General features: G+C 42.2%; 1 protein-coding gene across 1 annotated transcript in view; it reads left to right on the forward strand.

Annotated features, from left to right (window-relative positions):
• Positions 1–14285: 14285 nt before the first annotated feature.
• Positions 14286–16363, forward strand: part of ARGLU1 (arginine and glutamate rich 1) — a 26254-nt gene continuing 24176 nt past the window's right edge. The window contains exon 1 of the mRNA XM_007464387.1: positions 14286–14877. Coding sequence (XP_007464449.1) covers positions 14531–14877 — 347 coding nt within the window. The 5' untranslated portion in view covers positions 14286–14530. The remainder of the gene's footprint in view (positions 14878–16363) is intronic.

Here is a 16363-nt window from a genome sequence, read left to right on the forward strand (position 1 = left end):
CCCCTGCATCGGCAGGCGGACTCTCAACCACTGCGCCACCAGGGAAGCCCCAGAAGCAACTTTTATGAAACAAACTTAAGCAATGAAAAGAAAACTCAGTTATTTAAAAATAAGCTGCAGCCCATATTCATTCAAACAAATAAGAGAATCATAGACTTAAATTTCTGGATGGCCTCAGGTTTTCCTGGACCTTCATATGTCATGCAGGTGAACCTCTAAAGCAGTGTTTCCTGCCACGCGCCAGGCTTTCAAAGGCCCCTGATGCTGCCATTCTTATTCGGATCCTTCCTGCCTTTCTCCCTGACCCCATCCCGCAGCCTTCACTCCCTCTGCAAATACACATCTCATTCAGCAATACCAGAAAGAAGGTGCTGATGAGCCAAGGGCATTGCTTTTAGTTGTTTTAGTGGTGATTGGAGATGTAAAGGCTGTTAAAACAAGGCAGGATTAGTATGAGAAGGGGTCTTGCAGAGACAGTTTCCAGGGGGTTGGACAAAAAATAAACCCCTTTAATTTTTTTTGGAAAAGATGATGAACTTGAAGAAGGACTCTGGGATCCTTCAACTCTAGCCCCAAAACGGAACTCCCTAAGTAGAATGGCTTCTGAGGCCAGGCGCTTTGTCCTTCTTGTCATTGCTTTGTCTACAGGATCTAGTGCAGTGCAGGCACATACATTTTTGTTGGGTAAATAAATAGAATTATGAAAGGAAAATGGCTCAATAACAATCCTGTACATGTACTCTGGAATATTATGCAGCATTTTAAAAAAGTGTTAAATCTCTATATACTGAAAGGCAAAAACTCTAAGACATATAGTTGAGTCATTTAAAAAAGTAAACAAAATAATGTATTTGATAAGTATAGGAAAAAATCTAGAGGTATATGCAATAAATATTACAGATGTTACCTCTGGGAAAGAGAATACTAAGGGAGACTGTTTTATCCATATTATTTGTATATCTTCAACAAGAGCATATTTATGTATTACTTGCATAGATAAAAAATAAAGCAAATGTACCAATTAACCAACTGATATTTTTTCTGAATTTTTATTCAGTCATTTTTTATGTCCTTGGGCACTTGTGGTAAATTTTCATATTTTTGTTTATCTTTTAAATGTCCTGTTTACATTTCACTTTTTTAATTTAAAAATTGTAAATTACTGCTTAGTAATTCCTATTTTTCCTATTGATAACACAATTTTTTATTGTAACAAGTTTATTTTTTAAGTTATGATCTCACATAATAAACATGTAAACAAACACACACTTATTAACAATTAACAAAAATTAAGCCATACTACTTTTCAACTGACGTATTTTTTTACTATACATTAGATATTTCCATATGACTATTATACAACTACATCAGTATTCATAGTGATTTCATTCTATTCCTTTGTATGGATATATATCATAATCCTATAACCTCCTTCTTTTTGGATATTTATGCTATATTCCAATTTTTTTACTATTATAAACAACAATTCCAAGAAGTATAAAGTTGAGTTTGATTGGTTTGCATTTGTAATAAAGCTTTAGTAGTGCCAGTTACTATCCAGAAAGGTTGTACTATTTTAAACCTGTAGTGTGTAGGAATTCATTTCTCCCTACCAATACAAAAATTGACTTTAGTGTTTAAAAAAATCTTCATTATATGATAAGAGGAAAAATAGAATCATATTGTTTAAATGTACGAGTCTTTAATTATTAGTGAAAATGTTAATATTTGTCTTTAATTCTTTAGTGAAGTATCTGTTCATGCCCTTTGTCTTTGCTTACTGGGATATTCACTTTTCTTATTGACTTATAAGCTCTCTTTATATATTAAGGCTATTTGGTCTTTACAACATGTGTTGAAATCTTTTTTACCAGGCCATTTAATTTTAAATATTGTTTCTAAAACTTTTTATCATGACCCTTTAAGTTCTTACTTATTAAAATTTAGTAATATTTTCTCTTACCACTTTTTCCTCAGGGTCACGTTTAAACAATCACCCAAAATATACATGTAAGAAAATATAAATCCTTAAAGCACTAGTATAGTTTCATTTTTTTACCGTTAAAATATTTAAAATATAAGTAAAAAAGAAAACATGTGCCGAGGTGCACAAAACATAAAAACATTAAATTTAAAACTTTAATTCACATTTTATTTATTAATTTATTTATATGCAAACAGGTAGGACATGACATTTATTTTTTCCCAAATGGTTAGTTAGCTAATAATCCCAATACCAATAAATAAATATCAATTATTTATCCACTGTTATATAATACCACCTTTATTATATAATATCATAAAATTGGAAATAAACATGGGTTTGTTTCTGAATTTTTATTCATTCATTCATTTATTCATTCAACCAACCTTGACTAAGTGAATACTATGCTCTGGGAACTGTTTAGCACTGAATGAGGGACATGGTCCCTGCCTTTTGCAGCTTTTGATGAAGTAGCAGGCACAGACAGTGACCCAACTGTGATCAGCACAAACAACACAAAGCAGAGCAGCAGAGTGACAGCATGGAAAGGAGGAGGACAGGAGAGCTATTGTAGCAAAAGCGATCAGTGGAGGCGTCTGGAAGGACTTGATAATTGAGCCAACACCGGAAAGAAGCAAAGGAACATGAATACCACAAAGGAGCCCCAAATGGGGCTTCCCTGGTGGCGCAGTGGTTGAGAATCTGCCTGCTAATGCAGGGGACACGGGTTCGAGGAGGATCTGGGAGGATCCCACATGCCGCGGAGCAACTAGGCCCGTGAGCCACGACTACTGAGCCTGCGCGTCTGGAGCCTGTGCTCCGCAACAAGAGAGGCCGCGACAGTGAGAGGCCCACGCACCGTGATGAAGAGTGGCCCCCGCTCGCTGCAACTAGAGAAAGCCCTCGCGCAGAAACGAAGACCCAACACAGCAAAAATAAATAAATATCCTTCTTTAAAAAAAAAAAAAAAAAAAAAAAAAGGAGCCCCAAATGTAGTAAGGAAATAAACTTGTGAAAGTTTAGGGGTAGAGAAACAGCAAGTGCAAAGACCCCGGGGCAGGAACAGATTTACTGTTTGCAGGGGAAGAGCAAAAAGGCCAAAGCAGCTGGACCAAAATAAACGAGCAGAAGTTCAGAGATTTAGACGGGGCTCTTCGTAGGCCATGGATGAAGATTCTTTACTTAGGGAGTGTGGTCTGATTTACATCACTTAAATGAGCGCCTTTGTAGCTGTGTGGAAAACTGACCAAGTGAGCCTGTGATGGGACTAGGAGTCCAGGTAAGAAGCACCTGGAGCCACATCCAAGAGAGACTAGGGGTGGGAGGTACCAAGACAGCGAGAAGGGATCAGATTCAAGCTGCGACACTAAGTTAGAGCTCACAAGACTTGGTGATTCGCTGGACGTAAGGGAAAGGAAGGAATTTGGGGACGGCCCGAACAAGTGAGATGGGAAAAACTGGAGGTGCAGAAATTTCCATAAGGAACATCAAGAGTTTTCTTTTGAACATGTTCAGGTTCAAATTCTTATGACCTATCCAAGTGGTGATATTAAGTGGGTGGCTGGATACACAAGCCTGGACCTCAGGGGGAAAGTTCAGGCTGGAAGTACAAGTTTGGGAGAGCCATTGGTATCCAGGTGGTGCGCAGGGCCTGCAGATCTGTGGAGAGAGCGTGAGGGCAGATCATGAGAGGGCCCAGGGGAAGAGAAGGACGATGCAGAGGAATGGCCAGTGAGGGTGGAGAGCACGCGGCGCCCAGGCAGAGCCGGGACGGGGCTTTGCGGCGGGGCCCGCTCCCTCAGGCTGCTGGGGGGGTGACCAAGGTCAAGACTGCAAATGGACGGCCGGGTTGGGTGAGCTCAAGGTCATTGGCAACACAGACAAGAGCTGCCGCAGTGGAGGAGTACAGCTCCCAGCTGAAGAGAGCTCGGGGCAAAAAGAAGAAGGGCGAAGTGCAGAAACAGAAACAGATGTTTGGAGGCTGCTTGGGGAAGTGTGCACAATCAGGGACTCACATTTTTTTTAATGGAAGCTAATTTAGCATGTTTTGCACACTGATGAAGTAAGCCAGGAGAAAGAAAAAATTAACCATGAAGGTGAGGGGGATAAAGGCAGGAACAAGAGGAAATAGAATCCAGACCCAGTTTGGGGGTCGAACTTTGTTTGGGCCAAGGATGGTTCTTCCATTCATCTGTCTCACTAACCTTGGCCTAAACCCACTTAATTCTAGAAATCTATGGAGCATTTTAATGTCTGATAAAGCAAGGGACCTCTTGCTAACATTAGTTTTTATCCTTATTTTTAAAATTTATCATGGGCTTCCCTGGTGGCACAGTGGTTGAGAGTCCGCCTGCCGATGCAGGGGACACGGGTTCGTGCCCCGGTCTGGGAGGATCCCACATGCCGTGGAGCGGCTGGGCCCGTGAGCCATGGCCACTGAGCCTGCGCGTCCGGAGCCTGTGCTCCACAACGGGAGAGGCCACAACAGTGAGAGGCCTGTGTACCACAAAAAAAAAAAAAAAAAATTTATCATGAGTAGTTGAGCACATATGTATTTCCAGCTAACCTAAATTTTTCACATCAAGTTGTTTTCACTTGAAGTGATAATACTTTTATATGGTTCGAAATTCAAAAGTTACAAAAGGCATACAATGAAAAAAATCTTCCTTTTACTAGTATTTCCCAAACAGACATTTCCCCCACCTGAAGGCCAGTAATGTCACCATTTCCTGGATATCCTGAGAATATTTTATGCACATACAAACACATTTACAGTTCTTTCTTTCCCCCTTTTTATACGATTAGTGACACAGCTCTGTTTTTTTTTCACTTACAATATATCAGAGATTATTTGATATCTCTAAGTAACTAAGAAATATTCTCATTCTTAAAAAAAAAAGAAATTTAATAAGGAAAAGGCCTCTATGAAGATGGACACCACAAGAGAAACACAAGGACGCAAGTTAGAAATAGCAAGATGAGACAAAAATAAAAGAAAAAATCAGATAAAGAAAATAGATTGGAAGGCAAACAAGGGATAAGAGATACTGTTGAAACATAGTGAGGGAAGTAGAAGACAGAAATGAGAAAAACGAACAATGGAAATTAAAAATTTTAAAGGATTAGAGGGAAGACAAAAGCTACCAGAGACTGCAAAGGCAAACAAGGTATGCATGGTTAAAATCTCCCACGTACAATGACAATAATATTATTAGCAATATATAGAACATATATTTAAATACATAATTAAAAGCAAACTTTCCTGACATAAAAGAAGACATGATTCTAAGTGAGGAAAACACACACTATGTCTGAGAAACTGATCAGTATCATCAATGCCGATGAATATTCTAGTAAGGTTACCGGACCTTAAAGATAAAGAAAGACTCCTTTGGGCAGGTAGGCAAAAAGATCAGCCTGGCTTCTGATTCCCTCCCAGCAACAGTCAACCCCAGAAAACAATGGAGCAATAACTCTAAGATTAGAAACAAAGAGCAACAACCCCATGACCTAAGGATTTTATATCCAACCAAACTGTCCGTTAAACACAAAGGTGACAGAGTTTTGAAGCTGCACAAACTCAGGAGCCACAACTCCAGAGAGACGCACTTGAGGAAGTCCCAGGGGGTGAACTTCAGTCAAGCAAAACCACCACAGAAGGACTAAAGGTGCTGTGGTGACGAATGGGAAGGAGAAGAGCGTAAAGGCCACCTGCACTGAGGATGCAGAGGTGACACCAGTAACAAATGGGGGCAGTGGGAGAAAATGGCAGATAGGGTCCATCTGCCCATCGTCATAATGGGAGGACGCGATTTAAAGCTGACACATCAAGTAAGGGAAGTGTGAGCAGATTACCCTGCGCAAATAAAAATACTGGGCTGGGGAGGTACAAACTATTGGGTATAAGATTGGCTCAAGGATGTATTATACAACACGGGGAATATAACCAATAGTTAGTAATGACTGTAAATGGAAAGGAACCTTTAAAAATTGTGTAAAAATTTTTAAAAATGTAAATACTGAGAAATATATTATTACTGATTAAAATCAGGTTATAGAAGAAAAAGAGGCCAGGGGAAGGATCTAATACCATCACTGCCATCTAAAAAAGTAAAGAGTAAAATTAAGTGTAATATTATATTTATAAAAGTAGCCAATAAAACAAGAATATGTACATTAAATATAAAGACTCTATACAGAAAGCAAAGAAAACAGATCGTGTAAGTGAAAGACTTTTTAAAAATATTCTAAAAGTGGAAATCCAGCATAAAATAATGTGACAGATAAACATCAGCTGTAAAATTCAAACTAGAACCTCTAACACTTCAATTGGTACAATTACAGGAAGAACTGTAAGCCCACAGCTCTGCAAAGGAGCTGAGGACCCACCTAGTACAGCCCTTCATCCTGCAGTTGAGGAAAGTGAGGACTAAAGAGATGCAACATCTTACTCAAAATCAAACAGAAACTCAAGAGTCTCTTACACCTAGAATGCAGCACCATTTTCATTACCTGTTCTCAGAAACATTTGTTCATAAAGGATATTGTGATGATTTTTAAGCCCACCTGCACATTCTGTGAACCCTCAGGAAGTGGTGGGGTCTGTCTCCTCCCCTAAAATCTGGGCCAACCTTAGTGACTCACTGGTAACTAATAGAATGTAGCAGAAGTTCGTCACACAGCTTCTGGAGGCATGTGAGAAAAGGCTGGGTAGTTTCTGTCTCACTTGTTTTCTTGCGTCACTCACATTTGGAGCACTGAGCTGCCACGAGGCTGCCATGTTGTGAGGAAGCCCAGGCCACGTGTAGATGATACAGCCGAGGTTCCAGACAATGGTCCCCTGGCCATTGAGTCATAGTTCCCCTTCTGCTTTCTGCCACTGAGTCTTCCTAGCTGCTTCCAGACACCGTGGAGCAGAGACAAGCCATTCCCACTGTACAGTGCCTGAATTCCTGACCCACAGAATCTCTGCACATAACAAAACGGTTGTTTTATGCCACTAAGTTTTGGGGTGGTTTGATACAGCAGCATGAAAATGAACACTATTTTTTCCCTACTACTAAGGACTTTTAAAAGGGGAGCCAAGAGGAAAAATTCATTCCCAGTCTATTTTATCTTCATTTGAGGGCAACTAAAGCCAAAAGACCCTACTTGATTTGAGAAGAGAAAAGAAATAAAACTTGGTTCTGAATTTTAACTTTATGCAACACAGATTTTTTTTTTTTTTTTGAGGAACAAATATAAGGCAATACCAAGAGGTTTTTCATTTTTAAATGTCATGAGATTTTTCAGATGATAAACACTTGCTTAGCAGTACAGCTCTGAAGCAAATATCTAGGCAATTAATCACATGTATACAGGATTTTTTTTCCTGTGGAGAAATGTTTTGTTGTTGAAAAATAGAGCTTTATTTTAAAACTATTTGAAAACAAAAGCAAACCGGAGGCTTCTCTGCTCTAAAGTACAATATGGCTGATTTACTTTCATAATGTAAACATTATTATTTTTTTCTAATTTTCTTAAGCCAAGTAAACAAAGGGGGTTGAGAGCTTGTGTTGGTATCAAGTGTGTGCCTGATGACAAGCCAGCCTGGCAGTTAGACACATTCAGGGACCTGGAAAACCAAAGTATTGTATTAAGTGCTTCTATTAGTTTCCTATGGCTGCTGTAAACAAATCACCTCAAAATTGGAGGCTTAAAACAACAAAATTGTTTTGTTTAAGTTTTGGGGGTCAGAAGTCCTAAGTCAAGGGGTTGGCATAGCCACATCCTCTCTGAAGCCTCTAGGAGAGAATCCTTCCCTGCCTTTGAGACAGACTGGGACTTGGGACCTGGCACCCTTTGCTGCAATGCCTGCACCTGGACAAACGTCGCCTGGAGCTACAAAATACAAAGAAACTATAAGGGCCTAAAAATAACTGTGTGCACTGCACAGTTGGGGCAAATTCTGCACAAAGAGACCAAAAAGCCCAACTGCCACTTCTGAAGAGCCCAGAGCAAAAGCAGGGAAGGGGGCTGGGAACAAAAGCAGGGTACTGTGCATGCCCCCTGCACGCAACACCACTGAAGGGGTGGGCAAATCACCTAAGCCACCCCTCCCGCCTGACCCCTGTACACACCCCTACCCTCAGCCCATATAAGGGATCAGCTAATAGGGGAGCAAGGCTGCAAGGGAATCTGTTACTTATTCTCTCTCCCTCCTGCGCAGCAGGGTGCCCAGTAAAGCCTTGCCTGCATTTATTGTCTGGCCTCTGACCAATTTCCATTGATTAAGGAGGCCAAGAACCCTGCTGGGTAACACCTTTTCCAGCTTCCAGTGGTGGCTACCAATCCTTGGGGTGCCTTGGCTTGTGGCTGCATCTCGCCTCAGTCTCCACAAGGCCTTGTCCTCTGTGTCTGTCACTCTCCTCTTACAAGGACACCCGTCATACTGAATTTAGGGCCCCTACTCCAGCTTCATCCCATCTTAACCAGACTGTATCTGTAAAGACCCTCTTTCCAAATAAGGTCACACTCACCAGTACAGGGGTCGGGGTTAGGACTTGAATATATGTTTTGGGGGGAACACAGTTCAATTAACAACAGTGTCCAAAACAGAGATCTAAATAAAGGGCTGTGATTGTGGGTAAGACGGGATACTTAACTGCAGGGATCCCTTTGCCACTTCGTTTGAAGCCAAGAACCTGGATTTAAATACTGACTAGCTGTGAAGCTGTGCAAAAGCCCTTTCACCTCTCCAGTCTCAGAACACTTATCCGTGAGCGGGGATTAACTGAGGCAAGTGTGGTCATAGACCAGCGACCTGGGCATCACCCTGTGAGAAATGCTGACACTCAGGCCCGACTCTGGATCAACTGAGCCATAATTTGCATTTAAGCTGGAGCTCGAGCTGCTTCTGACGCACATTAAAGCTTGAGGAGCACTTAGCACAGTCCTTGGGGCGTGATAATTTGCCAATAAATGCTATTCCCCACTGCTCATAAACCCCACAAAGGCACTTAAATAAAAGAGCTGAGTTTACATTTAACTTAATAACTGCGGACTAAAATGAAAGAAGGGAGGAGTGTAGGCCGTTCTCAAAATCTCTCGTTCAGAAAAAATTGGCTAACTAGCAACAGGCTGGTAGTGAAACACTTAACTTTTGGGACTCTTTGGAATATATCAACTTTTTTTTTTAAGTTAAGAAAAGATTGCTCACACTACATGGGGAAAAGAAATCCAGAGATGGGACAAAGCTCACCCACATTTTTTAAGGTTGTGTTATCTGAAATGGGTGAATTCATGGGTTATTAGTGTGTAATTCTTATGGAAATGAAAACAATTATTTAAGTGTAAAAACATAACAAAAAGCTTGGAAGTCATGTCTCCATCTCTCAGAACGAGAAAAAAGCTGCACAAACTGAAAGTCAATGACTTTTCTTAGCTCCATGAGAGAACTGAGGTCCCAGGATAAACCACCACCCTGAAAACTGGAGGGACAGGTGAGGACAGAGAACACAGGACCACACGGCAGAAGCCTCTGCAGCCAGAAGCAGGTAGGGACACACCCATGGTACCTGTAGCAAGGTGCCGGAAGCTGACATTGGGCTAACAGTCTAAGCAAGGACCCCCATATATTCATGCATTTTACCTCTGGCACTCCCACCAGGTTCTCATGGTGAAGATGGGAGAAAAAGCCCCTTGTTTGGCTGGGGTGAGGGGAGTAGCCGTTTCGAAATACATCACAACAAATGCCAACCAACCCAGCAAGAGGAAAGACCTCAGTAAATGAGAAACAAATCCTGACTTAGGAAGTGGGGGTTTTGTTCAAAGGGATGATTGCAAGGGGGAGAGAGAGGGGGGGGAGAGGGGGTGATGGAAACCATAAGATCTGCAAGCACCTCCAGACTTAGGCAAAAAGGGGGTTTCTTTTATAAAAGGAGTAAACAAGGCTAGGAGGACCCAGGTGTGGGGGCAGTTGGGGGAAAGGGGGACATGATCGGATAGGAGATCAGAGAATGTTCCACTCAGAGGCCAGCCTGTTCTCAGCAGGGGCTGTCTGTGGGCTCAGGCAGAGGATGGGCAAAGTTCAGGTCCCTGGGGCAGGATGGACATTTAACCAAAGTTTGACTAACACACATTTTGTTCCCATTGATCAGTGGGGACATAACAGTTCAGGTCATTTCAGAGGTAAAGAATGGGAATTTAGAGGGACTGTGTCTGGCCTTTTCATAAGTAATCAAGGGGCTCCTGTGAGTCTCGTCTAGTCATACAGGGCTGGGGCGGGGATGGGGAATGATGAGCCTTTTCTCTGAACACAAAGTGTGGAAGATCTCTTAACCTTCACTGTTTTCCAGGAGCATAGAGTTCGGGTAACAGTCAGCACTGTCAACAGTAAGGGCTTCCAGGACAATCTAAGACTCTTCACTTAGGGACTTGCCTGTTGGTCCAGTGGTTAAGACTGCGCCTTCCAATGCAAGGGGTGCAGGTTTGATATCTGGCTGGGGAGCTAAGACCCCACATGCCTTGCAGTCAAAAAACCAAAACAGAAAATAGAAGCAATATTGTAACAAATTCAATAGAGACTTTAAAAATGGTCCATGTCAAAAAAAAAAAAAAAAGAGAGAGAAGAAAAAATAAGACTCTTCACTTATTTCTCCTTTGACTCTTCCTTTCTTTACATAGATTTGAGCTTATGACCCTTACCCTTGTCCTTCTCTCTGAAAAACTTTTAAAACTATTTCTTGCAAGGCAGGTCTACTGGTGACAAATTTTCTCAGTTTTTCTTTATCTGAGGAAGTCTGTATTTCTCCTTTACTTTCAAAGGATAATTGTGCTGGGTACAAAATTCTAGGTCAGTGTATTTTTTTCTTTCAAAGCTCTGAATATTTCACCCCACTGTCTTCTACCTTGCATGGCTTCTAGTGAGAAGTCTGATGTGATGCTGACCTCTGTTTCTCCACCGGTAAGTTCAGGCAGTGTGCAATGCCGAGACTTTTATAATTATAAAGTGGAGAAGTGAAGTGTGTGTGTCCCTCATTGTTTCAGTGCATCCTCAGAAATAATCCCCAGTAATTTTAGTGGTTTTGATGCACTTTTTTTTCCAGGTTTTTTTTCCCCCCCGGGGGCAGCAAAAATATATGGCTTGAGTGGGATAAATGCCATCCTCCTTTAAAAATTCCATAATTATCTTAAAACCAACCCCAATATACATACAATCTACATAAAACAGATTACTTGCTTTGCAAGCAACTTCAGACTAAATTCCCCAGCTTACTCCTTCAATTCTAGACCCTTCTGTGTAATATGTAGCTATTGTTCAGAGATAAATATAAACACACAAATATGCTTTTAGAAACAAAAATGAGATTGCAACTTGCACACCCTTCTACAACTTTCTTTTCTCACATAATGGCCATAATTATACTAAGGGCATATTTGCGAATCAGTCCATATAGATCTGTATTGTGCTACATTTGTGGATGCATCACAAACTTTTTGTTCTTTAACATTTAGATTGTTTTCAATTGCCTGCCATCCAAACAATACACAATGAATATTCTTGTACACTGTTATATCACATAGATTGTGCTGTTACATCCGTGGGACAAATTCTGGGAAGTAAGATTGCTGGGTCATGGGATATAAAAGTTAAAATGCGGGTAGACATGGCCAAATTACACTCTAAAAAGGTTGTAATAAACTATTACTGACAGTATATATGGGTGTTTGTCTTAACTCCTCTCCCCTTCATCTTAACACTTTATTAGTAATTGTTTAAATAATTGTCAGTCTTACAAGAAAACACACACACACTTGTTATTAAATTTAAATTTGCATTTCTCAAGTAGAGAGATTTAGATTCTTTTACCAGTGGTTTTTTTTTTTTTTGGATCAGTTGTATTTGTTCTGTATGTTGCTTGTTTATATCCTTTGCTTATTTTTCTATTGAGTTGTCTTTCTCTTATTATTAGAAACTCTTTTCTATACTAGAGATATTAATGCCCTGCTTGCTAAATATTGCAAACATTTTCTCCCAAAGTTTTGTCTTTTATTTATATAAAAATATGTATTAACCTATTCATTTACACCACTGTTTCTCAAACTGTCGTTGATGGAGTGCCTATAAGAGAATCATGTGGGGTGCTCACTAAAAATGGAGATTCTGGGGCCCAAGCACTCTATGAGAATCTCTTGGAAAAGGACACAGGATTTTGTATTTAAAACAAATATCTAGATGGTAGAACCATTGTTTCATAGTCACTTATTTTTATGACTTACTTAATTATTAAATACATGACATTTTATGTTTTTGCATATATTTAGACTTCAATCCATCTTAAATTAATTTGCTTCCTGTTATGATGCAAAAATCTAAATTAACTGTATTTTTTTAATGTCTTTATTTTAATTATGCCAGCAGCATTTATTAATAAACCATTCTTTTCCCACTAAATTAAAGCATCACCCTTATATTAGATTGTAGACTTTCTCACATTTCCATACTTTTAAAAAGACACATCCCTTTATTCTTTTTGTAAAATATTATGTATTTATAATAGAGAATTCGTGACATGCATAATAATAAGAAATTAAAATAAAAAATGCAGCTGTAGTAGATTGAATAGTATCTCTCCAAAATTCATGTCCACCTGGACATGTAACCTTATTTGGAAATTGGGTCTTTGCAGATGTAATTAAGATGAGATCATACAGGATTAGGGTGGGTCCTAATTAAAGAATTAGTATCTATACAAGAAGAGGACAGATGCACAGTGAACACCATGTGAAGACAGAGGCTGAGACTGGAAGCCACAGAACATCAAGGAAAGCCAAGGCTTACCCGCAACCACCGGAAGGTATGACAGGGGCATGGAACAGATCCTCTCTCAGAGCCTCCAAAAGAACCAACCTTGTCGCATCTTGATTTTGGACTGCTGGACCCCAGAGCTGCAAGTGAATAAGTTTCTGTTGTTTTATGCCATCAGTTTGTGGTGCTCTAGGAAACCAATATACCAACTAATCAGAAACAACTAGCTTTAACATTAGATGGTCCTCATTACAGATGTTGTGTACGTATGTATATATACATGTGTACATGTAATAGATTGACAGAAATATTTCCAGTATAATGAGGTAATTCTGTACATTCTGCATTATTAAACATTATTTTACTTGAATTTATCTGAAGAAAAAGAATAGATTTGTCCTATTAGTCCAGTGATGGTTTTTCCTATTTCTGTGCTAATATCTTGGTGTTTAATTTTTTATAGGACAAACACTTATCACTCTTCTTTTCCAAGGTCTTTTTTTTTTTGGCCTCACCGCACAGCTTGCGGGATCTTAGTTCCCCGATCAGAGATCAAACCCAGGGCCCTGGGCAGTGAAAGCGTGGAGTCCTAACCACTGGACCACCAAGGAGTTCCCTTCAAGGTTTTCTTCATCATTTACAACCATGTGATCTTCCCTTCAAAATTTAAAATTAGTCAGTTCTAACTTATCCTCAAGAGAATCTGGAATTCTGATGGGAATTGTGCTAATTTGTAAATTTGGCTTGGGAAGAATTGGCATATTTTTGGTACTGATTTCTCATCCACAGATATGGCAGGTTTTTCTTTTTTTCTGGTCTTGTTTCCGCCTTTCAGCAAAGGGCAAGGGATTTCATCATCAGGATCTTGTAACTCGTTAAAACTTTATTCCCAATTATTTTATAGTTTTTGACGCTGTTGAAGATAAAATATTTTTATTTTTAATAGGTTATTGCTTTTTCAAAAGGAAAATTGCTAGTTTTTCCTCTGCTTCTCTCTCTTGAGTTTTAAGCCTTTTACTGAACTCAGATTTAAAACGGAGGCATGAGTTTTCGCACTTGGCCGCTGAAGCCCTACATAAGCACCACGTATCTCAGTCCCCTTTGTACCCTGTGAGCTTCACAACCACGTCATAAAGCGTGGTGTCTGGTGTCTCCACTGCGCAAATGAGGGAGCTCAGCTCAGAGAGGCAAGTGATCTGCCCAGGGTCTCTCTGACACCATTTTGGCCTACCTGACAAAACCAGTTCCTAGGATACAATGCAGTCCGGAAGTTGGTACCGAGGCACGATTTCACTCGCACCAAAACGGGACAGTTCCATGCTTACGGTGTCAGCATCTTACCAGAAAGCAAAACTGCTCTAGTGAGGAGGCGAAGGACTCCCGCGCCCGCGCGGCACGCCGGCTCGAGGTTGGCGGAAAAAGCCGAGTGCGCTCGGAAGCGCTCGCCACGCCTTCCGCAGAGAGCGTCAGGGGGCGGGGCTCGCGTGACGGCGCGTTGCGCGCGGGGCCTTGTGGGAGGGGCGGCCGGTGCAGCCGCGGCTGCCATCTTAGCAATTCCTGGCGTTGCGGCCTTGTCGTTGGCGGCGGCCTTCGTGGCGGCCGTCGGCCTCAGGGGGAGGCAGAAAGTCAGCTCGCTAATAGCTCTCCTTCCCCCAGCCTCGACAAGATTGCCAGCCCGCTTCCGGAAGCGGAGGCGAGGACAGCCGGGCACGTGCGGGGCCCGAAGCCAGCGGTTAGTCCCAGCGTCGCCCGGAAGGATGGGCCGGTCTCGGAGCCGGAGCTCGTCCCGCTCCAAACACACCAAGAGCAGCAAACACAACAAGAAGCGGAGCCGGTCCCGGTCGCGGTCTCGGGACAAGGAGCGCGTGCGAAAGCGCTCCAAGTCCCGGGAAAGTAAACGGAACCGGCGGCGGGAGTCGCGGTCTCGCTCGCGCTCCACCAACACGGCCGTGTCCCGGCGCGAGCGGGACCGGGAGCGCGCCTCGTCCCCGCCCGACCGCATCGACATCTTCGGGCGCACGGTGAGCAAGCGCAGCAGCCTGGACGAGAAGCAGAAGCGAGAGGAGGAGGAGAAGAAAGCAGAGTTCGAGCGGCAACGAAAAATGTGAGTGCCCGCGGGGGGAGGGGCCGGGAGCCGGGGAGGCGGCGAGTGCGGGGTGGCGGGGAGGGGGGAGCTGATTGGCCCTGGGGGGAGTGAAGGAGGTTAGCGGGGTCGCAGGGACCGGCCCCGAGCGGCTGCAACCCTGGCCTGTGGAAAGCCTGGGGCAGGACAGACCCACGAGTTGGCTGGGAAAGGCAGTAGTGGGGATGGAGCTGGAAGGGCTTGGAGCAGGGCAAGCATTTTGGCGCGAGAGGAGGAGGAGCGTCCCGGAAGTAGAGGGTGGAGTTCCGTGTGGGGTTGGAGCAGGCTGGCCCCGGGAAGTGGACGGAGGACGTTGGGGGCCCCCTGCAGAAGAGCGTTCTTGCCTTGCACCCTAAACGCGGGACAGGGATTCTCGGAGGTGAACCGCTTCAGGGGGTTGAAACGTACACGCACCCAATATAAGTCCTTGTACTTTAGTGTACTCCTGCTGGTAGAGACGTCGCGGTCGCTTTTCCCGTCTCGGGCCTGCTCTTTTTGTTTTCTGAGGTGTAAAAGCAGAATGTGCGCAGTGAGGTAAATGAATCTTGACTCTTGAGTTCACCTGTGTAACCAATCGAAGCCTGCTCCGTCTTTTCACTCTTTACTAGTTATGGGCAGTAGGTTTCCGTAGCACACTTCGGTGCAAGACTGTAACTCGTTTCCCTTTGTGGTGTATACGTGCTGTTCAGAAGATAGAATATTCGCTTTTACTCTCGCATTGATCATATGCAGAAGAGTCACCTCTCAAGTACCTTTTGGTCGAAGAGTAGGCGCAAATGATTCCAAACGAATGAAATTTTGGTTTTAAAGTGTAGAGTTGTGTTTTGGTTCAAGACCCTGGTACTCTGATGCGCTGGGTATTCTTTCCTAAAGCCACGTCGAAAGGTAGAGAGATTTGCTAACTCTCCCTGTTTAACCAGCCATCTTCCTCAGTTCTTCAGTGCATGTTTAGAAAGTGCTCATAAGGCAGGAGAGTTACTGAATATAGAATTTTCCTGAGACAGATTTATGAGTGCTGAACTGTGTAGGCGTTTTCAGTCTTTCTGCAGTATAGTTTGTGTTACGTTCCAGCAAAGCTTGTTTCTGAAAGGAAATCATTAAGAGGTAGGGGACTGGAAAACTATTATTACTGGAGGAAGCAGTACCTGGAGATCTCTTTCACTGCGTTTCTTTACAACATGCACAACGCTTGCATTTTTCCTTTACTTAGAACTGTCGGTGGGAAGTATGAACACCGAGTACGAATAATTGTGTCACAAGAAACCTTGATTATGTAGAATCCAGTTTTTTTGGTCTGGAACAAGATCCTTAACTGTGAAGATGTAGCTCTCAACTACTGTCAACAGATGAACATTTTAAAAAATTAGCTAAGATAATTCTGAGATAGTATTTCCATGTGAAAACAAAGGATACCTCCAAAGAGTAATGATTTGCCATTCATTAGAGAGCCGAAACTTACGGGAAAGAG

Source organism: Lipotes vexillifer, unplaced genomic scaffold, assembly GCF_000442215.2.
Source record: "Lipotes vexillifer unplaced genomic scaffold, Lipotes_vexillifer_v1.1 scaffold549, whole genome shotgun sequence".
NCBI lineage: Eukaryota > Metazoa > Chordata > Mammalia > Artiodactyla > Lipotidae > Lipotes > Lipotes vexillifer.